General features: G+C 43.4%; 1 protein-coding gene across 3 annotated transcripts in view; it reads right to left on the minus strand.

Moving 5' to 3' along the window:
• The window catches only part of LOC121288803 (lysophosphatidic acid receptor 3-like), an 88422-nt gene that overhangs the window by 41202 nt on the left and 19385 nt on the right, over positions 1–27835 (minus strand). For 2 of the 3 annotated variants that reach the window (XM_041207534.1, XM_041207536.1), the window contains exons 2-3: positions 6326–6417; positions 4306–5067 (exon numbers count right to left, since the gene is read on the minus strand). In XM_041207534.1, coding sequence (XP_041063468.1) covers positions 4306–5047 — 742 coding nt within the window. In that variant the 5' untranslated portion in view covers positions 5048–5067; positions 6326–6417. Of the gene's footprint in view, positions 1–4305; positions 5068–6325; positions 6418–26898; positions 27012–27835 lie in introns of those variants that run through there. The other variant, XM_041207535.1, reaches the window with a different exon arrangement.

A 27835-nucleotide genomic window follows, 5' to 3' on the forward strand; every position in this document is an offset into this window, starting at 1 on the left:
CATTCACCTTAAATCTATGTCCTCGGGTTCTAGGTCCTTCCACCAAAAGGGGACAAGTTATCCCTCTCTACTACGTCCAGAACTCTCATGATTTTGATTACCTCTTAAAGTCTATCATTATCCTCCTCACAGTTTACAATAATTCCATCATCAAATGTTGAAATTGTGTCTTGCAAACTGGAGGTAAATTTAAGGAGCATCTTAAAGGAGGAGAGAGAGGAAAACGTGGAGAGGTACACACATTGCGCCTGTTTCAACTAAACAAAATAAGTGACAGCCATTCACTGGTTCATTCCTCAGGGCAATGCCTTGACCAATCAGAGTCAAGCTGCCTGGTTTAAATTTCAAACAATGCTTGGCAGTTAGTTGTCAGTCAGCATTAACTGGTGCATTCTCCATGGCAACACCTCTACCAGTCAGAGTCTGCTTGCCAACCAATCAGCAGTCTTTTCTCATACAGTATAAAGAATTGGTATTCTTGCAATTATCTTGATGAGTGCAAGACAAAAAGCTTCAACAAAATGTACTTTCTTGGCAATACTTAGGTGGGCTAAGTAGCATTAGTGGGAATTTAATATGGAAACTCGAATGTTGATATACAACAGCACAGGAGGCATTGCTGATTAAAACTTCAATGAACTGATTCAAAAACAATCACTGGAGGAGAACTGTTAACCAGATCAATCAATATAACACTAGAACTCACCTTTAGGATTCTTTGATTTCCTCATTACAACAAACTATTTTAACTCTTGTGCAACTCTGCAGCAATTAATGTCCACTAGGAGAACATTGAGTAAGTTTGGGCGATGTACCATTCAAAGGCCATCAATGGCCTTTCTTATCCAACTATTGTGGTCAGAGAATCACTTGTAATGGCTTCTCTTTCTCTTTCCACACTGTTACCTCTGCTGTTCCCAAGGATGTATCCTTAGTCCCCTCCTATTTTTCATCTACATGCTGACATTTGGTGGAATCATCCAAAAGCACAGCTTCAGTTTCCACATGCATATTGATGACACCCAGCTCTACCTCACCATCAGCTCTGCTGATGCCTCCATTGATCGTTCCACGGCTTTTTAAACATTAAGGGTTTGGGCAAATGGAGAAAAAGAGATAAAAAAGGAAGCAGAGACCAGTTCTTACAACTACTGAGAGGCACAAATGATATGTATCTGCTTTGGCTCCATTGATAACACTCTCAGCTGAGTCAAGAGGTCTGTGTCCCAATGCAGGGGCTTGAGCACATAATCCAGGTTGACACTTCAGTGCAGTACTGAGGGAGTGCACCACTGTCGGAGGTGCTGTTTTTCACATTAGGCGTTAAACCGGAGCACTGTCTGCCCTCTCAAGTGGATCTATCTGATACCAGGGAAATATTCCAAAGAAGTGCAGGGGAGTTCTCCCCAGTTTCCAGGCCAATATTAACCCTCAACCAACATCACAAACAAACTGATTATCTGGTCATTATCTTTTTGTGGGAGCTTGCTATGCACAGACTGCTAGGTTTCCCTATGTTACAGCACTGAATGCACTTCAAAAAGTGCTTTGTTGGCTGTAAAGTGCATTGGGAAATCCTGAGGATGTGAAAGGTGCTATATAAATGCAAGTCCTTTCTTCTTTGTAGTACAACAGCCAGTAGTTATTTAATTAAAGCTGCATGCACAGAAGCAAGGGCCAGAAATATATGCTTGATGAACTCAGGCAAGAGTAGTGACCAGAATATTCCCATCCCTCTGAACAAGGAAAGAAATGTAATATACTGCATCTGGGCTCTGTAGATTGACCACATTATCTGATTAAGAATAGAATGGAAGGTTTTAATAATGGACAAAGCACTTTGGAATATCATCCTGGCTATCTGCTGGAACCATTGGTGTGTCATCCTGTGAAACGGCAACCAGTCAAGTTTGCGAAACGTAACACTTTGAGATTAGGTTTTGTACCCACTCTTGCTGATTTCCCACGATCCGTCATCACCCAGCCAGCCCCCTCCTCCCTGCCTGCAAGCAAACATCACCCACCATTTATTCAGCCTTTCAGCATTTTCCTTACACCCACCCTGGGCAAATTATCTCCAGCTCTCTGTCCCAGCAAGCGCTTCATTAATCTTGTACAAAACTGAACCTCCCATCCATGCCAGCGACGGACAAACTTACCTAACACCAGCTTGTGCTTTTACCTTCGCTGCCAGGTTATTTCTGAGCAGATCTCTCAGTGCTGGCTCGCAGCCATATCATTTTCACTTCATGCTTATGGTTCAATGTTTGCAGCTCTGAAAGGGGGACAATAGGGGCCCAACAGAGCTGGAAGCCCAATCGGTTTTGAAGATGCTGTGTAGTAGAAAGCCCATGGGGCAAATTCAGAAACACAACCGTGAGCGAGTGGGAACGGTTTGAATAAATGATCACTTTTCATTTCAGAGCCCCGAAGGTTTGTATATTTCAGCGGCGTTAGTTTCGCCGAAACCTGTTTAAGACGTAAGCTGCTTCGGAATCGTACTCTGTGTAGCTGATTTGTGGCTTTCCAGAATGTTCTAAAAAGAAGCATGCTCAGTTATTGTAAGGAAAGTCCTTCCAAAAATCAAGCGTTCAGCAACAGGGTAAGTGCCGTCGTGTCCAGGGGATCAGTGTTGGGCTAGAGACTGCTCTGCATTTCTATAGCGATTCCCCAGTGGGGTGGGGTGGTGGAACTGTGCGTTGGGGAGCTTTAGATTGTAGGAGTAAGGAAATTCTAAATTAAAATTTAAAACAACACTGCTAAAGTCTGTTGATTTTTCCATCTCACTGTCAGAGGAGTCCATCATGGTTATTTACTCTGACCAGAAAGGACTCTTTAGCAATGTTTGGATAATTAAGTCAATATTTTTCTCCCCCTCCTCCTGCACTTTTAACCCTCTTTAAAATGCCTACCATTCTTTTCTCTCTGCAGCCCTGCCCCAATGCCTCTGGTGATTTTCAGTGTATCAACCCACTCACATTTGTCTGAGTTGTCTTTCAACCTCTCCCGGCCAGCCAGGCACCAATCAAATCGGCTGTGATTGTACCTCAGCCGTTCGTCATGTGTGCAAGTACAGCCAGCGGAAGGGACATGTTCCAACAGGTTGGGAAAGTTACATTGACAATCACAATAAGTTCCCTAATTGTCTTTACTTGACGACGCCACTGTTCACTTACTTAGAATTGTTCACAAAGCGTCATTGTTTATAAAAAGGACAGACCACACAGCAGACTTGTTTCTTTTTTTAAAATTGTGTTCTTGGTATTTTTTAAATTTATTCTTTCATGGGATGTGGGCTTCGCTGGCAAGGCCAGCATTTGTTGCCCATCCCCAATTGCCCTTGAACTGAATGGCTCACTAGGCCATTTCAGGGGGCAGTTAAGAGTCAACCCCATTACTGTGGATCTGGAGTCACGTATGGGCCAGACCAGGTAAGGAAGGCAGATTTCCTTCCCTAAAGGGCATCAGTGAACCCGATGGGTCTTTGCAACAATCAATGATAGCTTCATGGACACCATTACTGAGACTAGCTTTATGTTCCAGATTTTATTCACTGAACTTGAAGTTCACCAGCTGCCTCGCGAGATTTGAACCTGAGTCCCCGGAGCCTGGTCCTCTGGATCACTAGTCAGTATGTAGGCATCGCTGGCAAAGCCAGCATTCATTACCCATCCCTAGATTCCCCAAGTTTGACACACTTGAGTGGAAACTTCAGAAGGCAACCAAGAGTCAACCAGGTTGGTGTGGTGCTGACTGGAGCTGCACCTCCCCCCCCACCCCCCACCACCCCGCAACCTACCCATATTAGGACAACAGGAAGCTTCCCTGAAAAATATTAGTGAACAAGTTGGAACCGGTTAAGGAGTTTAACTGGCTAGATGCTGAGAAAATGTTCCCCTGGTTACGTAATCTAGAACACAGGCTCACAGGCTCAAAATAAGGCATTTGCCTTTTAGAATTCAGATGAGGAGAAGCTTCTTTATTCAAAGGGTTGTGAATCTTTGGAATTCTTGACGCCAGAGAGCTGTGGATACTCAGTTGTTGAGTATATTCAGGACAGAGGTCGGTGGATACTAAGGGAATTAAGGGATATGGGGACAGTGTAGGAGAGTGGAGTTGAGGTAGAAGGTCAGCTGGGGTTTTGTTGAATGGTAGGGCAGACTCAAAGGGTCACATCGCCCATTTCAGGTCCCATTTCCTCTGCTTGTATGTTCAAAGACCCAGCGCAGGCATGATGGGCCAAATGGCCTCTTTCCATATTGTAAGGTGCTATAACTCTAATAAGTGAATAAGTCAATCACCTACCCAAAACAGTCACAATGGTCTTTATCAGCTTCATAGGCATCTTGCCGCGTTTGATAGAGCCAGTGGTATGTGACATCAAGTTCAAGGTTTTCTTCCTCACGTAGATATAGATCCGTAAATACATCATTACTATGATGAAAAATGTGCAGAGGTTGAACAAAGCCCAGAAGATCAAGAAACTCCTGCTGTAAATGGGGGCCAGTGAGGAACAGGTGCTGATGTTACAGATACAATTCCAACCCATGTTGGGGATGGCAGCCATGAAAATAGCCGTTCCCCAGATTGCCAGGACGAGGCAAGTGACGCGGCGCTCCGACAGGTTGCTGTGCAGCCTCATCTTCATGACAGAGAAGTAACGCTCGACCGCTATTACCAGTAAGCTGTATAACGAGGCGCAGAAGCTCACGTTTAAGAGTGCCTCGCGTAGAAAATACTGGTGCACTGTCAGTGTCCTCGAAACGTGGCCCGTGTGAAACATCAGGAAGACGTAGGCCAAGCTGGCAAAAATGTCAGCGGCTGCTAGATTGGCGAGCAGGTAGTAGAAAGGGAAATGGAATCTGCGGTTTCGTGCTACTGCAATGATGATCATAGCGTTACACAGGAAGATGAACAGGCAGCAGAGGATACCAAAGCCCAGGCCAACATAATAGGTTTTCTCAAAGATATTATCTTCAGAGCCACTCTTGTTGCCGTTGAGATTGTAGAAAAATAGCATTGTTTCATTATAGTAACAGGTTGCCATTTTCTCTTCCAGTTTCAAGTCTGTAGGAGGAGAGGAAGTGAATAAATTAAGTATCGGGCTAATTGAGAAGTCCCTTCATTAAACATCTAACCTCAAACCATTTCAGTACCAGCAACAAGGAGACCATTTAGTAAAAGTATATCAGGAAATATTGATTTTTTTGTGTTTTGTCCTTGCAGCAGTCAGGACAGGGGGGAAGCTAGGGTTTTTTTTTTATATATTCATTCCTGGCCTGGGATGTGGGCATCACTGACAAGGCCAGAATCTGTTGCCCATCCCTAACTGCCCTTAAGATGTGGTGGTGGTTAATCCTCCAGAATTGGCCTGAATATTCCTGAAATTAAGCAAAAATCTCCAAGACAACTCCAGAGAAAAATTAAAGGGGCATTAAAGTGTGTGTCTGTGTCTATCTGTGTGTGTGTGTGTGTGTGTGTGTGTGTGTGTGTGTGTGTGTGTGTACGTCCGCATATCTGGTTGTACGTGCGTGGATCTGGTTTTGTGTGTGTGAAAGTGTGTGCATGTGTGTGTGTCTCTGTGTGTATGTGTGTAGCTGAGTGTGTTTGTGTCTGTGCACTCAAGTTTGTTTGCATGGTTTTGTGTATGTGTAGGTGAGAGATCGTGTGGATGCATGTGCCAATCCATGTGTGTGTGTGTATATGTGAGAGTGTGTGTGTGCACGTGTGCGTGTATGTGTGAGAGTGTGTGTGTGAGAGAAAGAGTGTGTATTTGTGTGTGTGCGTGTGTGTGTGTGCGTGTGTGAGAGAGAAAGTGTGTGTGTGTGTCTGTATGTGGTTATGTGTATGTGCATCCATGTGTGTATGTGAGAGAAAGTGTGTGTGTGTGAGAGAGAAAGAGAGTGTGTGTATGTGAGTGTGTGTGTGTGTGTGTGTGTGTGTGTGTGTGTGTATGTATGTGAGAGAAAGTGTGTATGTCTGTATGTGGTTTTGTGTATGTGCATCTGTGTGTGTATGTGAGAGAAAGAGCGTGTGTGTGTGTGTGTGTGTGTGTGTGAGAGTGTCTGTGTGTGTGTATGTGAGAGAAAGAGAGTGTGTATGTGTGTGAGTGTGTGTGTATGTGAGAGTGTGTGAGTGTGTGTGTATGTGAGAGAAAGTGTGTGTGTGTGTGTGTGTCTGTATGTGTTCATGTGTATGTGCATCTGTGTGTGTTGGTGGGATACCTGTCTTATGATACTTGGCACTGATTCATCAGAAAAGGAGGAAGGAGAACATCAATCCCCAATTGAAGGTTTGTAATGTTAATATGTAGTCCTGTACTTACCCACAACAACTACTGCCTCCTGCTGTAAACCTCAGCTGTAGGACAACAGGTAAAATCTTCCTTCCGTCTGCTTAATCCAGTCATCCAGCGTCCTGAAAGGAAGTGACAGTACAATGGTTATAATATGTCATTCAGGCTTGAGCTGATCGCTGGCAAGTAACGTTCACACCAAACAAGTTTCAGACAATGATCATGCCCAACAAGAGGCAATCTAACCATCTCCCCTTGACATTCAATGGCATTACCTTCACTGAATCCATCACCATCAATATTTTGGGAGTCACCATTGACCAGAAACTTAACCGGAACAGCTACAAGAGCAGGCCAGAGGCTGGGAATGGCATTATTATTGCTGAATCCCCCACTATCAACATTAATACTATTTCACATGAATCAACTTTTGATAACAACATGGTTCATTCTTAATGCCCTCCGCTGTGATAAACACGCTACATACATCACCCTCTGATGTAATTAACATGCTACATATATCGCCCTCTGCTGTGATTAACGCACTACATCCATCCCCTCCGACGTGATTAACATGCTACGTACAAAACCCTCCGACATGATTAAAACACTATATCTATCCTCCTCCGACATGATTAACACACTATATCCATCACCCTCCGATGTGATTAACACACTACATACAGCAACCTCCGATGTGATTAACACACTACATATAGCAACCTCTGATGTGATTAACACACTACATACAGCAACCTCCGATGTGATTAACACACTACATACAGCAACCTCCGATGTGATTAACACACTACATACAGCAACCTCTGATGTGATTAACACACTACATACACCATCCTCTGATGTGATTAACACACTACATACATCACCCTCCAATGTGATTAACACACTACATACATCACACTCCGATGTGATTAACACGCTACATAATCACCCTCCGATGTGATTAACACGCTACATACACCACCCTCCGATGTGATTAACACACTACATACAGCAACCTCCGATGCAATTAACACACTACATACACCAACCTCCGATGTGATTAACACACTACATACATCACCCTCCAATGTGATTAACACGCTATATCCATCCTCCGCTGATGTGAATAACACACTACATACAACAACCTCCGATGTGATTAACACGCTACATACACCATCCTCCAATTCCTCCAATGTGATTAACACACTACATACAGCAACCTCCGATGTGATTAACACACTACATACACCATCTTCTGATGTGATTAACACACTACATACAGCAACCTCTGATGTGATTAACACACTACATACAGCAACCTCCGATGTGATTAACACACTACATACAGCAACCTCCGATGTGATTAACACACTACATACAGCAACCTCTGATGTGATTAACACACTACATACACCATCCTCCGATGTGATTAACACACTACATACATCACCCTCCGATGTGATTAACACACTACATACATCACACTCCGATGTGATTAACACGCTACATAATCACCCTCCGATGTGATTAACATGCTACATACACCACCCTCCGATGTGATTAACACACTACATACAGCAACCTCTGATGCAATTAACACACTACATACACCAACCTCCGATGTGATTAACACACTACATACATCACCCTCCAATGTGATTAACACGCTATATCCATCCTCCTCTGATGTGATTAACACACTACATACAACAACCTCCGATGTGATTAACACGCTACATACACCATCCTCCAATTCCTCCAATGTGATTAACACACTACATACAGCAACCTCCGATGTGATTAACACACTACATACACCATCTTCTGATGTGATTAACACACTACATACAGCAACCTCCGATGTGATTAACACACTACATACACCATCCTCCGATGTGATTAACATGCTACATACAGCAACCTCCGATGTGATTAACACGCTACATACACCATCCTCCGATGCAATTAACACACGACATACACCATCCTCCGATGCAATTAACACACTACATACATCACCCTCCGATGTGATTAACACATTACATACACTATCCTCCGATGTGATTAACACACTACATACACCATCCTCCGATGTGATTAACATGCTACATACAGCAACCTCCGATGAAATGAACACACGACATACACCATCTTCTGATGTGATTAACACACTACATACAGCAACCTCCGATGTGATTAACACACTACATACAGCAACCTCTGATGTGATTAACACACTACATACAGCAACCTCCGATGTGATTAACACACTACATACACCATCCTCCGATGTGATTAACACACTACATACAGCAACCTCCGATGTGATTAACAGACTACATACACCATCCTCTGAGGTGATTAACACGCTACATACAGCAACCTCCGATGTGATTAACACACTACATACAGCAACCTCCGATGTGATTAACAGACTACATACACCATCCTCTGAGGTGATTAACACACTACATACATCACCCTCCGATGTGATTAACACACTACATACAGCATCCTCCGATGTGATTAACACACTACATACACCATCCTCCGATGTGATTAACACACTACATACAGCAACCTCCGATGTGATTTACACATTACATACACGATCCTCCGATGTGATTAACACACTACATCCAGCAACTTCCAATGTGATTAACGCACTACGTACAGCAACCTCCGATGTGATTAACACATTACATACACAATCCTCCAATGTGATTAACACACTACATACAGCAACCTCCGATGTGATTAACACGCTACATACATCACCCTCTGATGTGATTAACACGCTACATACACCATCCTTGGATGTGATTAACACATCACATACATCACCCTCTGACATGATTAACATGCTACATACATCATGCATTATCTGTGCTGACATCACAGATGGATTAACGTTCACCCACTGTTATAAGGTTACTGACTTGTACTATTAGTAATAGAATTGATCTGCAGACAACTATCTAAGTGAAAACATTAAGTTTATTTACACCATGTTCAGCAGCAACTACATGTGCGCTTCCAACTCCAACTCTATCTCTATACTGACTAGAGATAGCCCACACTACTCTCCTATTGGTTACTACAGATCATGTGATCTTTCTTAACAAATATTATTCTTAAAGGTACATTGCACACTAAATAAAATCATAATTAATACACCCATAGATCCAATGATTGTTCAGAAGAAATTTTACTGGTTTAATTTCCCCCTCAAATTCAGGAGGAAATCATCACTTGAACAAAGGTTAGAATAATACATGAATTATGGACATTTGGATGATAAACACACTGAACCTCATCTCAAAAACAAATCTTCAGTAGAGGCATGAAAAATGGAGGGCATGAATGAAGGATTGCTTCCTGGCCCCATTCTCTGAATTCTGCATTTGTTATGGACTTACAACGATTTGTTTAGTATACTTCCAAGGTGGGGTTAATTACTATGATCACAGTTCCCAGCGCTTTCCATCTTTTTATTCGATATGACAGTGAAAATCTCCATCTGTCTGGTCACCCCCATGATCATCTGATAAGTTTCCCAATTAGAATCAACAAAAAATTCCTAAGTTACTGCGTGTTCCAGGAGAATTGTTTAATGCTCCTCGTACACAACCAGGTTTGTGGTGTCATGTGCAGAATAATACAAACTGCACAAAATTCCTGGCTCAACCTCAATACGATCTCGTGGGACTGACAATGTAAATGTTAAGAATCTTCGTTCTAACCTCTGAGTATACTGAACTTACTCCCTGCAGCTGACCATGAACATAAGATCAGGAGGAGACCACTCAGCCCCTCCAGCCTGTTTCACCATAGATCATAGCTGACCCGTATCTTAACTCCATCTATGCACCTTCATTCCACATCTATGAATATCCTTGCCCAGCAAAAATCTATTAATTTCAGTTTTAAATTTTGATGATCAGAGAGTCTTGGGTGTATAGCATCTTACAAGGAGTACAGGAAGTTGATGTGCAGATACAGGAAGCAATTAGGAAGGCAAATGGCATATTGGCTTTTATTGCAAGGGGATTGGAGTACAGGAACAAGGCAATCTTACTATAATTGTACAGAGTTTGATGCGACCATGCCTTGAATGCTGTGTGTAGTTTTTGGTCTCCGTATCTAAGCAAGGATAGAGTTGTCCTGCAGTTGGAACAGCAAAGGTTCATTAGCTTGGTCCCTAGGATGAGAGGTTCCATAGGGAGCAGAAATTCCACCTCCAGTCTACCAACAGCCTATTTGTTATTAACTAACTGCAGGCCAGCTGATTATCCTTTAGATGGGCTCTCCAGTACCGACGTTTCAGCCAGAAGGGCAGGGACAATGGTGCTCCCTATAATTCAGCCCTATGAGTTTCGACCTGGGCTTCTGTTCCCATGACAACCAAATCACACGGGCCTGTCTCTGGGCAGAGTTCAATATGACCACCATCCCCACATTCCAGAACATTTTGTTTTGCATTAGATTAAAAGAAGGGAGTTTAAAAATAACCTTCTTATAGAGTCTCACATTCATAACGATGGACTTAATTTTCATGGAGCCGGGGTGACTCCATGGAGGCATGAAAAAGGCGACCGTGACCTGATTCTGGGACCCCCGACCAGCTCCTGGAGTCTCTGATTTTTAACAGTGCTTTTGAAAGGTGTTGGCTGGTTTGGGTCCCGAGCCTACACCCTGCATTCCTGACCTGGCCAGCTCCATTGCGAGCATGTCCTAGTCCTCTGCGATTTTCATGGAAAAGTCATTGTTAACGGCACCTCAGAGGTGTTGTGAACCATAATCTGGAAGAGGGAACCTTTTAAAAGAATTCAAAAGCTCTTACCCATTGCCCTAATGCCACCTCATGGCCAGGAATGCATAATAAGGCTTGGCTGAGAGCCCAGACATCCATTAGACTGTTGAAACAGCTGAGTCCCAAGGAATATATTGATTGGTTAACAGCTCTGGCTCTCTGATCTCTTCTGTCAATTGCACAAAGTGAAAATCCCATCTTCCCAAGCACTTTCTCCTGAGGCTACGCATCTTGTAAATGAAAATCCAGCCCAATTTTTGCTTTATCAATTCGCTTCCCCTTATTGAAGGGTCTTTTCTGGAATTCTGCAGATAATTGCAACTACAATGAAAAGAGAGCCGACTGTTTTAGAACAGGAACTGTAAAGCCAGGCCTGCTTTCTCTATCATTTAATTGCATCAGTACAAATGAGATCCCCAGTGCCCATTCACATATCTTTGCTATTCGATCCTGTGTACTGTCAATCAGATGCAAGGTTTAAACTGGAGGCAATTTATTCTGTGAAGTGGCAAGTGAAGTGCTAAGCAGGGTATTTTTGATTTTCCAGTGGGGAGGTGGGTCCGGGTGCAGGGAGCAGGGGTGTATGTACTTTAACATAATAATTACCCCTTTTGAGAACCAGAGGTGACAGGAAGAAAAACAATGGGCAGAATTTTACGGCAGTGGGATTTTACATTCCTGCTGTCATCAATGGCACTTATAACGTCCCCGTCCCCACTGAAATGGGGCCATAAAATTCTGCCCCATATACGCAGGGATACAGGTGTGATGCTCTGGGATCTACTGCCTGAGAGGGCAGCTAGAAGCAGATCCCACAGAAACAAACATTTAAAAGGAAATTGAAAGGGCAAAGTTTTCAGGGCCAGGGAAAAGACCAGGGGCAGAGGGCAAAAAATCTGGCATAAGCACGATGGCCAAATGACCTCCTTGTGCACCAAACCATTGCCTGGTTCTGTGACTGCTGAACAGCTGTGAGCTAGGAGAGATGACACACAAAATGAAGCTGCCTTTTAAGAGACCTTTACAAATGGAGACTTAAATAATGAACAGTTCAGAGAGCAAGTATCAGGGAGAAGAGCCAAAATTCAAAGAAGCCCATGGTGTTGCAGTGCTTTGAGGTATTTCTGAGAGATGTGATAGGGTGCCATGCACTCCTGCATTGTCCCTTTATCTCTGTATGGTGTCTACAACTTTATGTCTTGATTACACTATGGTTCCTCTCCCGCTTTGTGAAATAAAATGGTTACAAATTAAATGGCTCGCCCTGAAATGTTACAGAAACGGCAATCAAGGTCGGAATCACAAATTTGTAACAGTCAATACTGCCCCCCCTAAAATTCAAAGCCTATCACAGAGCTCCAATACATTTGGGAACAGAGGGCACTTCCTCCGCAAAGATGCCTGAGAGGGAGTTATAATCCTTGTAAGGTTTTAGAGGACATAGCCGAGCATCTTTGCTCCCACATCAGTCTCTGCTGAGGTGGAATAATCAGTTCGTCATAGTGAGGCACAAGGCAGCGATTAAACGGGGCAATGCTGCTGACAGGATAGGCCAAGCAGACAAACGGTTTACAATCACTAACACAGCTCAGATTATTGCAATTTTTATTCTTGAGTATGTTTAGTCTTACCTCAATGCAAAGTGCTGCTGTCAGCGTTCTTAATCAACTTTCATTTTAGCAATAGTCGCTGTGGCAGTACAAAATTTGAGTGTTGCTGCAAAAGGAGACATTCTGTCAAAGCTGTTCATCTTGCACTCATCAGGACAGATTCAGAAGAATACCAAATCTCAAAGGGAACAAAAATGTATACTGCACAAGGAGAGGGTGCTAATTGGTTGGCAAGTGTACTCTGATTGGTAGAGGTGTTGCCGTGGAGACTGCACCAGGAAACAGTTAACTGCCAAGCTTATGTTTAAATTTAAACCAGACAGGTCGACTCTGATTGGTCAAGGCATTGCCGTGGGGAATTATCCATTTTATTAGGTTTTCAGGAATTTACAATTTATGAGGTCTTGTGGAGCTTTTGGAAGTATCTTTGCCTTTAAGCCAGAAACTCCAGGCAGAGCCATCCCTCAGGCACGGTGAATTGGGGTGACCACCCTGGGACCCGCACTTTGGGGGGCCCCGCACTTCAACATCACGGTGCCAGATGTAATACTTTGCACATGCCCGTCAGGGTGTGCGTGTATTGCAAACGTGTACTTACATTTTTTAAAAATCCGCCAAGCACAGTGAGACCATAGGTACCTGGGACGTGAAGTCTTTTGCTTTTCACAGAATCGCACTCAACGTGGGGATGGAGATGGAAGCCGCCGTGGGGGTGACCTTTGAATGTGTGTGACCCTTCGTTTCTGGTCCAGTTTGAAGGCGCCCATTTAATTAACGTAAAGGAGCGGCCCTATTGTTACTTAGGATACAACGGCTAGCACTAGTAGAAGCAGAGACAAATGGAGGAAATATAACTCAGGTGTGGTGGAATGGCAGATAAAGAAGAAGAGGGAGGAAATGGATAAGAGCCTGAAAGGTTTGCTGGAAAAGTTCTTGGTTTTTAAATGTGTTTCGGCTAGTGAGGAAAATGCTGAATTAATAAATACTCCAGCGAATGTACCACCAGGAAGAGGATATTAAAGGCAAAATGTACACAGCTTGATAAAATAGCCAATACTTCCGATGCTAGTTCCACTGAAGAAGAAATATATGATCCAGCAAATTATACATTAGAAGTACAATCTAATATAACTACATTGTAATTACACGTCTGGGCGCTATCGATATTTAACCCGCAGGCAGAAGCTGCCCTTGATGCTCATTATTCTTTAGCCAGAGAGTGGTGAATCTATGGAATTCATTGCCACAGAAGGCTGTGGAGGCCAGGTCATTGAGTGTATTTAGGACTGAGATAGATAGGTTCTTGATTGGTAAGGGGATCAAAGGTTACGGGGAGAAGGTGGGAGAATGGGGGTTGAGAAACTTATCAGCCATGATTGAATGGCGGAGCAGACTCGATGGGCCAAATGGCCTAATTTCTGCTCCTATGTCTTATGGTCTTATGGTCTTATAACCAGATTTCATCTGTATAAAAATGTTATGAGGGGCCCCACACAGTGTGAATTGACCCGCACCCTCCGGGTTTGAGTCACACCCCGGGACTTGATTTAAAAGGAAGTTGCATTCATAACACAGCCAAACAGGTTGAGTGTTGATCTAGTAAATCCTTCCAACACACGCCAGTGGCAGGAGGTAAGAGTCAGAAAGACTCCTGTTCAGCCATGTGATGGAAAGAAAGTTGGAGCCTCTACCATCACTGTCCATAGTTCCAGGCTACAACATGCAGGTTGCCACAGCAACTCAGACTCCCTGACCCACCACACTCTTTACTGAGCTTTCATACAAACAAGTTGTTGCTGTCGCCATTGACAGTTCCCTCGAAACAAGGGTGGCGTCTGCCACATTTCATGATTCTTGTGTGTCCTCGGGTGACTGCGCAGGCTAATCCTGGAGGCAGAGAGGACAGCAGTTGCCCTGAGGAAGGGGTATTCTCGAACCCGTGTTCAGTTCTTTCTCCTTCTGCTTACACACAGGGTACACATTCATGTGTGACTCTTGTAAATCCATTGTATTATAAAGGCGCATTCAAATAGAAACCATTGTATATTTAGGCATACTAACAAACTTATTTTATGAAGTCACCACACTCTGCATCCTGACCATGGGGTGCCTGCCAGAGCAACATATCGTTACATCAGGCTGCTGACAGCAGGAGCAATGAAGACTGAGTTACAAAGACAGCTTGTTTGTCCCTAGGTTCTGGATTTAGTTAAGGATGAGAAGGGGTCCTGAATATGGGTGGTTACATCATCTGGGGTTGGTGCCTCTCAGGATATTGAGTCGAGTGATTAATATTTTATATCAAAACTTAATTCTTGGGATTCCTTCATCACTCATTCTGTGCTTACTTATACATTGGATCCCAATGTGGCAGTGTAGTAAAGTGAGGTACCCTGTCCCATTAAGAGAATGCAAGTCTGCTGATCATGTGACAGCACCGACAAATCACTGTACAGCACGGGCAACTGGGAACTGTAAGCCTAGTTCTGGAGGTTTTTGAGTGAGCATGTATGATCAGGTGCTCTGCCCTGTGTCTCAATAAACCATCACTGTTTATTCTTACATCAGTCTCTCCGATTATTGATTGCAAACAGCAAGTGAGGAGAACATAGGAAGGCGTGCAGTTAGAGTTCGGTTGGCCAACAAACTCATTTACCCAAGACCTAAAAGGGACTGACTCAATTTACAGGATTCTGATCTTGGTTTTCTGATCCCTCCATGCCAAGCCCCTCCCTAGCTCTTCAGCTCCGGAATTCCCTCCCTAAACCTCTCCTCCACTCAACCTCTCTCTCACTCTCTCCTCTCTTTAATATGCCAGGTGAAAACCACACAGTTAACCTCATAGGTCACCTGTCCTATGAAATCTTTATGGCCTTCGGCTCGGCGGGTGGGTGCGGGGCCTGCTCGCTGAGGTGTAAAATGACGCGCGGTGACGTCAGGTGGGTGTCCAGCCATCACCTCACGTCATTTAGATTTTCAGTTCGGAAGGCGGCTGCCAACTCAGCTGTGCGCCCGCCGACCCATCAAAGGCCTATTAAGGCCATTTAAAAATCAATTAAAGTAATAAACCGAGCGGCCTGTCCAACCTTCAGGTTGTCCGAGGGGCAGGCAAAGAGCCCAGGCGGGCTTTGCATTTTTCACGGAACCTCATCCAAGGGCGGAATGAGGCTTCATGAAAGGTTTATAAATTAAATAAAGTTTTCCATTAATTTTCACTGACATGTGACAACTGTCAGATGAGGGGACAGGTCCTAATTTTTTTTTCCCTTTCGTTATTTCAATTTTTGAAAATTAAACTAATCTCCCCTGAGGCACAGAGGTGCCTCGGGGAGATTTCTGCGCTCCTTCACGCCCGCGCAGGCCCCCAGCTCAGGGAATCCCCTCCCCACCCACACAGGGAGGGGTCAGCGCTTCCAGGCCCGGGTCACGCTGGGGGGGGCCTTAATTGGCCCGCCCACATAAAATGGCACACACCTCTGAAGTGCCACTTACTTTGTTAAAGGTATGATATTGAAGCAATTTATTACTACTTGTTTACTTGTACAATTGAAGCAAAGCTCCCAACACTGTTTCATTGAAGATGGACAGATTAATGTTCCCACTCAAATTCCTGTTTTGAGAAACTCGGGTAATTTTCTCTGAAACTGATTGCGAAATGTTCGCTGGGTTAGAATTTGGCTGTAAACTCCTTCCCCCTTGGGCTCTGCATATTTCTGGTGTGTAGTGAACCGTGCCCTCTGCTTAGTTTTGTGGGTCTCATCCTCGAAAGGAAACAATCTCGATTCCTTTTTCAAAAGTTTTGGAAGGCAATTAACAATAAAAAAAGTTCCCTGACACTCACATTGTGCTGATATCAGAAATGATACAGCAAAGAGAGGATAATGTTATACTTTGGAAAACCAGATGGTGAAGGATAGAACTGAAGCTAATCTTTACAAACCTTTACAAAATATTTATTTACAGAGATATACATTACAAGGCACCTTCTAACCCAGCAACTAAAGTTTCAATCTGTTCCCCTTTATAGCAGCATAAGTAAAACCCTAGTTACCATCGAATACAATTAAATATCATTAAATATATAATGGACAAATAACACCATGCCTAACAACAACACCAACCTGTATTTATATAGTGCCGTTAACACAATAACATGTCCCAAGGCCTTTCACAGGAGCATTTTGAAGTGAATTTTGACACCAATCCACAGAAGGAGGTATGAGCAGATTACTAAAAGCTTGATCAAAGCAGTAAATTCAAAGGAGTGTCTTAAAGGGAGAAAGAGAGGTTAAGAGTCAGAGGGGTTTAAGGTGGGAATCTCAGAGCCTCAAGCTAGGCAGCTGAAGGCTTGGTCCTTAATGCTGGAGTAATTAAAACTGGGCTTGCTTCAGTGACCAGAATTAGATACACTCAAACACCTAATGGGGCTGGAGGAGGTTACAGAGAAAGCGAGTGGAGAGGCTACAAAGGGTCTTAAAAACAAGGATGATAATTTTAAATCTGAGGTGCCTTTTGATCAGGAGTCAATGTAGGCCAGTGAGCACAGGAGCGATAAGCGAATGGGATTTGGAGCGACTTAGGACACAGACAGCAGAGTTTTGGATAACCTTAAACTTGCAGATATATATTTTCTCATACGTTTATGGGATAAGGGCATCACTGGCTAGGCCAGCATTTATTGCCCATCCCTAATTGCCCTTGAGAAGTTGGGGTGAGCTGCCTTCTTGAACCGCTGCAGTCCCTGTGGTGTAGGTACACCCACAGTGCTGTTAGGAAAGGAGTTCCAGGATTTTGACCCAGCAACAATGAAGGAACAGCGATATATTTCCACATCCTGTGAATGAGTAAAGAAAAGCAAATGGCTTCAGTCTTACCAATATTTAACTGGAGGAAATTTCTGCTTATTTAGTACTGAATTTGGACAAGAGATCTCATAACTTTGCAACAGTAAGGGAATCAAGAGAGGTGGAGGTGAGATATCACTTAGTGTTGTCAGTATACATTAGGGGGAGATGGTAGCTTGTGATAATGTAATTGGATTAGCGATCCAATGGTTTAGGCTAATATGCTGGGGGCATGGGTTCAAATGCAGCTGATGAAATTTGAGTTTTGTTCAGTTAACAACTTGATTGAAGCATATAAGACCCTGAAGGGTCTCGACAGGGTGGATGTGGAGAGAATGCCCCCTCTTGTGGGAGAATCTAGAACCAGGGGTCACTGTTTAAAAATTAAGGAGTTGCTCATTTAAAACAGAGATGAGGTGAATTTTTTTTCATTCAGAGGGTCATGGGTTTTTGGAACTCTCTTCCTGAAAAGGCAGTGGAAGCAGAGTCTTTGAATATTTTTAAGGTAGAGATGGATAGATTCTTGGTAAGCGAGAGGGTGATAGGTTATCGGGGGCAGGTGGGATGCAGATTTCAGGTTACTATCAGATCAGCCATGATCTTATTAAATGATGGAGTAGGCTCAAGGGGCTGAATGGCCTACTCCTGCTCCTTGTTCATATGTTTGTAATAAATCTGGAGACAAAAGCTAGATTCAATAATGGTGACCGTGAAACTATTGTCAATTGTTGTAAAAACCCATCTGGTTCACTAATGTCCTTTAGGGAAGGAAATCTGCTGTCCTTACCTGGTTTGGCCTACATGTGACCCCAGGTGTACAGCAATGTGGTTGACTCTTAACTGCCCTCCGAAATGACCTAGCAAGGTCAGCTCAAGGGCAATTAAGGGTGGGCAACAAATGGTGACCTTGCCCACCTCCCATGAAAGAATAAGGGAACAAAAGAGAAAACTAACACTGTGCTTTGGGACGATGTCACTGAGGGGCAGCATGTAGATGAGAAATAGGAGGGCATCCAGGGTAGATTCTTCAGGGACAACCAGAGGTAATGGTGTGGGAATGGGAAAAGTATCTATCCCAGGAGATTCTCAATGATTCAATAGGTAAGAGTGGAATTAGATTAATTTATCTGGACAATGTAAGAGAGAAGGTGGATAAGGATTGTTAATTATATCAAAGACTCCAGACAAGTGAAGAAAATGAGGAGACAGTGCACCATACTCACTGTCGTATAGGGTATCGCTTGTGAGTTTCATAAGGGGGATGGAGGGGTAATTGCATCAGATTTGAAAGAGGAAGGAGCAGTACCTGAGGAGAGGGAGCTGTATACAGGCCAGGAAGGAAAGTTGGTTGGCTGTTTAGTGGGAATAGAGTCGAGGGAGCAGGGGAGCATCTCTGTTCATGATCAGCTTGGGACTAACGTGACAGGAGATAAGGAAGAGACTAGAGACTGATGCAGAGCTAAGTAGGGAAGGAAGGGTGTGGCAGAGAGAGCAGATAGCCTCAATCTTAGTAACAGGAAGGTCATAAGCTCCTTGCACTGTGCTTAGAGGGGACGGTGGAGGCAAGAGTTTAAGGAGATGTAGGTGGGGGAGAAAAGAAACTGCACGTTATATTTATATTTGAAGATGATGCTGATGTGGTGAGCAGTTTTGGCAGAGGTGAGCTGGTCTCGAATGTGCGCCATAAACATTCAAACCTGTGTTCCTTAAACTCAAGGAAGTGAAGATGGGGGGTGGGGGGTGGTAATTGGGTGGGGGGGCGGGTACCTTGGGAAATAATTTGGGTGGGAGAGAGTAAGGGTTTTAGGTCAAGTACCATATTAATATATGAACTCTATTCGACTACTTGCAAGACTTGTCATACCTATATGGTTCACATGCACTGATTGTGCAAGTGTGTATGTAATAAAGTACATAAAGGGCCAAGTGGCCGGCTCCTGCTCCTAATTTATAGGTTCATATGTAACAGGTAAGTGTGCATTGGTCTCTTGAAAAAACAGAGGACCACAAGCCGTACTGAAATTAGACGCTTTGTCTTGTTGAACTAGCTGTGTGAGGCTATTAGTGACAACGAGGGGGATCCATTAAGGTCCCGGCAATCTGGATAATTTTACTTCCCCGTCGACACCCAGAGCAATAATTGAAACTTACAACTGAAGAAATGTTAGATTTAGGTGTCAGCGATTGAAATTTCTCATTGTAATTTGACAATATTGTAAGCACTGCCAGATTGTAGGTGATAATATTCAAACTGCCCAAGTTATTACTTCCCAAAGATTGCTAAACTTACCTTCAGGTGCCAATCTATTCTTACAACATAGGGCACTTTGGGCTGAATACAGCTTCAACATGTTGTTATCCATTTGATACATTTCACCTATAGTTTATATGTCAGGAACTGGCAAATGTATAAGACATAAATATTTGAAAAATATATAATAAATCTGCGAGCGACATGTATAAATACTTGTTAATCGTGACCAGTGGTGACTGAAGCCAAATGCCAGGCCAGCAGGTTTCAGACTGACTGCTCCTTCATCCTGCTAGAATCTGAGAGAGTGGAATTTAGAAACCCAGGACAATGTTCCAGGGTGTGTTGCTGTTTTGTGCCCGACCCCAATAGCACCACCTCTCGGCTGGTAGGTCTGTGGTTGACCAGCGAATGCCTTTTCTGAGGGAAGGTCAACGACGCTATTTGCACAAAACTCTCCATAAACGTTTATTTCTCTGGCCCAAGAATTTGGCTTGCCACCCCCACCTGCCTGCCCATCTCCCCCCCACCCCCCACACCCCCGTGGAAGCAATGTCGGCCTGGAGACTGACTCAGCCATAAAGCACTGTGCGGCGGATAAACCGAGGGCCAAGTGGGACTTCTGTCCCTCACTGGGGAGCAGGGACCGCCCTCTGGAGTCGCCAGCCTTTCCGACTGGCCGACAGCTCCATCAGTCCCGGCAGCGCCAAGAGCGTGTTCGTGGCCGCTGCCGAGATTGCGAGGGAGAAGGAAGAAAGAAGGCCCGTGGACCCCCGGAGCAGGTAAGTCCGGTGACTCGGGCAGGGAGGGTTTGGGCAGGTCAGGGAGGAGGGGGCGGGGAGGGGGTGGGTGCAAGGCTGTCGGTGGGTAGGAAGGAAAGGGGGAGAGCCCCTCACTCATTGGGTGGGGCTGCCTCATGATCGGCAAAGGGCAGCCCAATAAGAGCAAACCGCCAAACCCGCCACCCTCCCCCTTCCTTCCTGCCCTTTGAAGAACTTAGTAAACAAAACTTTTTTTTTTAAAATTGGGCTTCTGCTCCCACCTGGCTGCCCACGCCAAACGTTTTATAGCGTGGGCAGCGTATTATTAGGTGTCAATTAGCTAGGTAACAAGCCTAATTGACCCTTAATTGTTTATTTGAATATGGTGGGTGGGCTCCCAATTTTGGCATCCGCCCACCACCCATATTATGGGGGTGAGCTTGGGTGGGGCGGGTGGCAAGTTGGTGGGGTGGGCACTCGTCCTATTTTACATGGCCCTCCCCCCGCCCAAAACACATCGGTGGGGGGGGCGGGGGGTGGGGGGGGGTCACGTTAAATACAACACTGAAAGTGTAACTTTAGTATAACACGGTACAACGTTTTGTTCCCCCAGAGAAACTCATGATCCTCCGATCTACGATGGAAATATTAAACATAAAGGAAATGTATTCAACGGGATATCCACCTGAAGCAAATGTATTGATATTATTGAATTGAAAGAGAAACCAGACCAGACTCTTACTGTAACAAAAAAACATGAACAATAAGGGCACCAGTATACTTGGTCAGTTACCTGAAGCACAGTATAAGCCTTTACAGGAATTTAAGTGCTAAAGGCATATTGAATACATGCGAATCCCAATAGTATCATCCAGTAAGTGGCTGATTTGACCAGAAATTCTACCGTAGCGATTTTCAGTTATGGCGACCCAGAGATCGGGGATTTATACCCCACCATAAGCAAGCCCTGGAACTGAATTTGGCCATTTATGAGCTGGTACCACTTGAAAGATGAGAACCTGACTCTAGCACCACACCAGGTGGTTGACTCCAAAGCCAAACTAAGATAATAACTACTAGGAACAGCTAGGAATGCACAATAAACGAGACCTCGCCCAGTATTAAAATCATAAGATGATTACAGCACAGAAAACAGTCATTCAACATGTCATGCTCATGTCGGCTCTTTGCAAGAATAACCCAAATGGACCCACTTCCCTGCCTTTTCCCTGTAGTTCCGTAAATGTGTTTCTTTTCTTTTTAGATAATTATCTAATTCTCTTTTGAAGGCCTCAATTCAATCTGCTTCCACCACACTTTCAGGCAGTAAATTTGGATACAAACCACCCATAAAATGTCTTTCCTCATGTCACCCTTGCTTCTTTTACTAATCACCTTAAATCTGTGCCCTCTGGTTCTCAATCCTTCCCTCAGCTGAAGCATTTTCTCCCCTATCCACTCCAGACCCCTCATGACTTTATAAAATCTCCTCTTAATCTTCTCTTCTCCCAGGTGAACAGCGCAATCCTCGCCAATCTATCCACATAACAGAAGTTTCTCATCCCTGGAACGATTCATGTGAATCTTTTTCATGACCTCATATCCTTCCTAAAGTGTGGTGTCCAGAACTGGACAGAATATTCCAGTGTTTTGCATATGTTCATCATAACCTCTAGCTTTTGCATTTTATGCCCCTATTGATAAAGCCCAGGATCCTAGATGCTTAGCTCTTTTTCAACCTTCCTGCCACCTGCAGTGACTTATGCACATATAGCCCCAGGCGCCTTTGTTCCTACATCCCCCTTAGAATTGTACCCTTTCTTTTACATTGCCTTTCCTCATTCTTCCTACCAAAATGAATAATTTTACACTTCTCTGTGTTAATTTTCAGCTGCCACATGTCCGCCCACTCCACTAGCCTGTCTATGTCCCTCTAAAGTTTAGCACCATCCTCCTCACAGTTCATAATACTTCCAAGTTTTGCATCATCAGCAAATTTTGAAACAGTGTCCTGTACACCCAGGTCTAGGTCAAGAATATATAATCAAGAAAAGCAGGGCTCCTAACACTGACCTCTGGGCACTCCATTACACACCTTGCTCCAGCCCAAAAAGCAACCGGTCATCAATTGATGACTGGTTGCTCAACCAATTTTCTGTCACTCAACCAATTTTGTATCCTTGGTGCTACTGTCCCTTTTATTCCATGACCTCTAACTTTGCCGACAAGCCCGTTGTGTGGCATTTCATCAAATGTATTTTGGAAGTCCATGTACACCACATCAACTGCATTATCCTAATCAACTCTCTGTTACTGTGAAGATGGATATTATTATTTTAATATTTTGGGAATATGGTGGTATTCTGCAAAGAAGGTTGTATGTGTGTGTGTGTGTGTGTGTGTGTGTGTGTGTGTGTGTCCATGATTAATTAAACCAGGAGAAGGTTAATAGAGGCAGCTTGTCTGTTAGAGTTGAGAGATAAAAGAGTAAAGGGGCTTGATGCATGCATTTGTAATGAGAGGTTATGGTGAGGTTGGATTTACAAGTAACTAGGTTGGGTTCTAAAAATTTGCACTAGGAGACAGATAGGGTCTTGGCTTTTCAGCTGTTAAATGTCAAACGTTTCATAAGTAAACAATGGAAGGCTATTAAATTTTATTTGACCCAAAAGTGGGGGCAATAAGAAAAATGAAATATTTTTATATTTTGAAAAAGTTGAGTTGATAGAGGTACTAAGGACAATGGAATCTAAGATGAAAAGGGAAAAGGATATTTAAGGAAAGATGTTGAGCTGAGTGTGTGGAGGCTGTGTGTGGGGGAGATGTCTGGAGACCAGCTTTGTGCTGAGGGGTGTGAAATCTGAAACAGCATCCAGGTTTCAAACCAAAGAAGTCTTTGTTTCAGAAAGCAGTTTGTTTTCTGAACTTTTTTGGATTTCCACAGCAGAGTGGAAGTGTTTGAGGAGTCACGTGGTATACCTTTACTAAAATAACAGCAATTTTTGCCTTGGGGTAATATCACTGGATCTTTATATTTAAAAATCTATAAGGGAGTGGTTGCCAAGTACTTTACTCGTGTGTTCTGACCAAGTGGGTTTTTTGGGGGGGATGTTTTGTAAAGCTGTTTCAACTGTGTAACTCTAGTAATATGTGTTTAAGTTTTTTTTTTCTTCTTGTTAATAAATCATGTTTAAAGTCCTAATGGTGTTACTGGAGTTCTATGCTTCAGGGTTCAGTAGCATTTCCTCTTCATTTTCAAAATACAAATAAAAAGGTTATAATCAGTAAGATAGATTTCCATCTGAGGTCTGTCTGGTTCAGCAAACAACATCAGCTGTGAACCGAACGGTTACTTCATCAAAAATCCAAGTTTTAGTTAAACATTACTTGCCCTTAACAAACCTGTGCTAGGTTTCCTTAATTAAACCACACTTTCCTAAGTGGCTGTTAATTTTGCCCTGATTCATCGATTCTAAAAGCTTTCCCAGCATTGAGGTTACCCAAACCCTGAGAAACATATCAAAAGAAAATTTACTTACCTCAGACCACATGAACAACTGATTGACAGCATATTCTGGGCATCTGACTCATGGATTATTCAAATGAGGGTGGGGCACATTTAACTGTGACTCACTCCCAAAAGTCTAAACACTGAATACTGGAACCGAGGATGATAAATACTTGGCACTTTCAAGTGTCTACCTGAATGTGTGAAATCTACAGTGTCAGAGTGAAGTTAGCAGATCAAAATCAGAATTGAGTGTTGTCACTGGATCTGCAAAATAACATGTTTAAGAAAATATGTCCCATGCTCCCATGAAAGATCAGATTTCGGAAGAAGCTTGCCTTGTCCGTTAATAAGCTTACTGAACTTTATTTCAGTGCAAAATATCTTGAAGAATGTATCACATGGAGAACAAGGGATGTCTGGGAGTAATTATGAGGCAATTATATTTTTGAGGGCTTGGTTTACATCATAACCCATTATCACAAAATTAGATTATGACCTTGAAGTCATACAATATTGGTCAAGTACTGTTTTAATCTACAGGGGGTATTAATTAGATTTGGAACCAATTTATGATGCTAGTTATTCTCAGATACCCTCCTCACCAACACCCACCTACTCCACCTCCCAATCACACCTCAATCCCCACGAGAACCAATAAAGATGGTACAAAACATTGTCTTTAATTACTTGAGAATGTCCAGAGCAAAAAAAGGCTACTTAGCCTAACAGGTCCATGCCGGTGTTTATGCTCCACATGAACCTCCTCCCACCCCCTCTTCATCTAATCATATCAACATATTCTTCCATTCCTTTGTCCTTCTTGTAGTGATCTAGCTTCCCCTTAAATGCATCAATATTATTTACCTCAACCATTCCCTCTGCTAGTGAGTTTCACATCCTCGGCATTCCTGGGTAACAAGATTCCTCCCGAATTCTTGAATGGATTTATTAGTGACTATCTTTTTTTTTTATTCGTTCATGGGATGTGGGCAGCACTGGCTAGGCCAGCAATAATTGCCCATCCCTAATTACTGTTGAGAAGGTGGTGGTGAGCTGCCTTCTTGAACCGCTGCGGCCCATGTGTTGTAGGTACACCCACAGTGTTGTTGGAGAGGGAGTTCCAGGATTTTGATTCAGCAACAGTTTTTTATGGACTTCCAAACAAGGGGAAACATCTTCTCCAAATTTACCTTATCAGACCCTTTCATAACCTTAAAGAACTCTATCAGGTCACCATTCTGCCTTTTATTTTCTAGAGAACGAAACCCCAGTGCTGTTCAGTCTTTACTGATTAGTCATTGCCTCTCTTTCTTTTCAGACAACTTTCTCCCTTCTTTACCTCAAGGAACAAGCCACTGGGTTATGGTTCTAAAGTTAGCTTCATCTCAAGTATTGTGCCAAAGTGACCGTCATTACTGTTAAACTTTCTAAAGCCAGTTGGTGAAGATGGAGACCAGAACATCTACTCAGTTTTAGAGTTATTCACAAAGTGAGACAATACAAATGTATAGCCCTTAACTCTACAACTCACCACCAATATCAATAAGCGTCTCTTTATACTCTTTTGAGTATAAGCAAAATTAACTGATGAACCAACCCTTAAAAGTGCACTGTAACAAAATCAGAAACAAAAGGGAATTTATCAGATTAGATTCAAATATCATTGCCGGGGCTGATGATGCACTCCAGTCCCTGGAGTGACCCCCACCCCACCTCCCCCCCCAGTCACAGAAGACCTCAGGCATACTGACGGACATTACGTGCTCCCTCTCCAAGGACACTAGAGCGCAGATGTAACCACGGAAGAGGGGCAGACAGTTGGGTCGGGCGACCCCTTCAACTACCCGCTGCCTGGGCCTGTTAATGGTCATTTTGGCCAGGCCCAGGAGCAGGCTTACAACAAGGTCTTTCAATCTGCAGCCCCCATCCCCTCCAGCCCGCCAACCCCCCTCATCCCACTGCCCCCGCAGCCCCCTCCCCCACTTTCCCCAACCCTCCAGACCAAAGATCAGGAGTGTGGGGCTGAAGGGCAAACAAAACTTGAGGAGCAGCCCCCTCAAACAATCAACCTATATATACATGAACACAGGCCCCTCAAAGCCTCAGTAAATACGGGCGGCCTGGGAGTCCGTGAAGCTACTTAATCTTCTATTGTTCGGGAATGCTGCATCCACAGAAAATTCCCGACGGAAAAGGGGAGGTGTCTCACGTAGAGAGCATCCCACCAGAGCCCCATACCACCTCCAGGCGGCAAAGGGTCTCTTTCTACCCCTTTGAGCAAGCCTAAAACAATTAACCTAATTAACGAATGAACCACCCCTTAGAGAGACAGTGTAACAAAAAGCAAAAAAGTGTCTCTTTGAGGATACATTAGCAATAAAATAAACTAATTGGCTAATAAACAAAGTAATTAAGTAACCATCCTTTAAAGGGATGGTGTAACAAAAACAAAACTATGACAAATTTATTAAATTAAAATAATATTTTGGAGATCAATGATGCACTCCAGCCCCTGCAGCACTGACCAGTCTCAGAAGGCCGCGTGCATACTGGTGAACACCACATTCTTCCTCTCCAGGGAGACCCAGGCATGAGAGTGTCACTGGGGGTGTCAGACTGGATTAGGTGTTTAGATCTGCTGAGTGGGACTTGAACCCACAATCAACTGAGTCAGAGACAAGCCATTGAGTCATGGTTACTATTAGTATCCCTTTATACCTGTATAAGTAATTATCCAATGAGCACCCACCCCCCTTCCCCCGCCTCCCCTTTTACACTTACTCTTATTTTATACAATTAACAATCACCTGTGATGCTTGGCAGTGAATAGTAGCAAGTTCTTTAAGCGAAGCAGGAGAATGCTGGCAACGTCTGATCATGTCATATCCCAACCTCCACATACAGACGTGCAGCTCGAGCTGGTGCCAGTGTATAATCATTGGGAGCTGCCAATCGGGCTACTTTTCTCAACATTAAGGTTTGCAGATGAAACATAATACTCCTGTTCCAGGATAGATTAGGTAACAAGCACAGAGCGGTGATTAAATCTAGGGCACTCCTAGATTTTACAATACTTAAACCATTAAGGAAGCAGGACTCATGAATGTGACAAAAAAAACTTGCTGCTGATTACCATGAATGCTGGTTGTGTTATGTGCTAACTAACTAACTAACTTGAGATTACTAGAGCAATGTTAATACAAGCTAAACAACACACTGTCCAGTGGGAAGAGAGCATTAACTATCTACACTCACCTGGCCAAATACCAGATACTAATATCTTTTCTCATTGGATTACTGTAATACATACATTTCATTTTCCCAGCCAATGTCATATCCCATAATTTAATTTGCCAGTCACGTTCAGGGCAGCTTTACATGAATCAGTGCATGATTCTATTAAGATTAATTTCATTTTAATTACTGAATACTTGACGCTTGGGAAAATATAAGATGGTTCTTAATTAATTATATATTCAGATTGAATTATAGGTGTGAACCTCGAGCACCTTTTTGTCTTTTCAACAACAAGGTGCGGAAGAGCATTCAGCCCACCTATCTACATCCGGCCCAAAAGATATGTTATATGCTGTGGAGATTCAGGGGAGAGATGCACTTTGGTCCCAATTTCTTTTCTAGGCATCATGTTATGACAGACATCAGATGCCAATAAACTCCATGATATCCTCACGGAAAGATTAACTCATTGTTCAGTAAATATTCAGCCCTGCAAAATATTAACCA

Source organism: Carcharodon carcharias, chromosome 16, assembly GCF_017639515.1.
Source record: "Carcharodon carcharias isolate sCarCar2 chromosome 16, sCarCar2.pri, whole genome shotgun sequence".
Lineage (NCBI taxonomy): Eukaryota > Metazoa > Chordata > Chondrichthyes > Lamniformes > Lamnidae > Carcharodon > Carcharodon carcharias.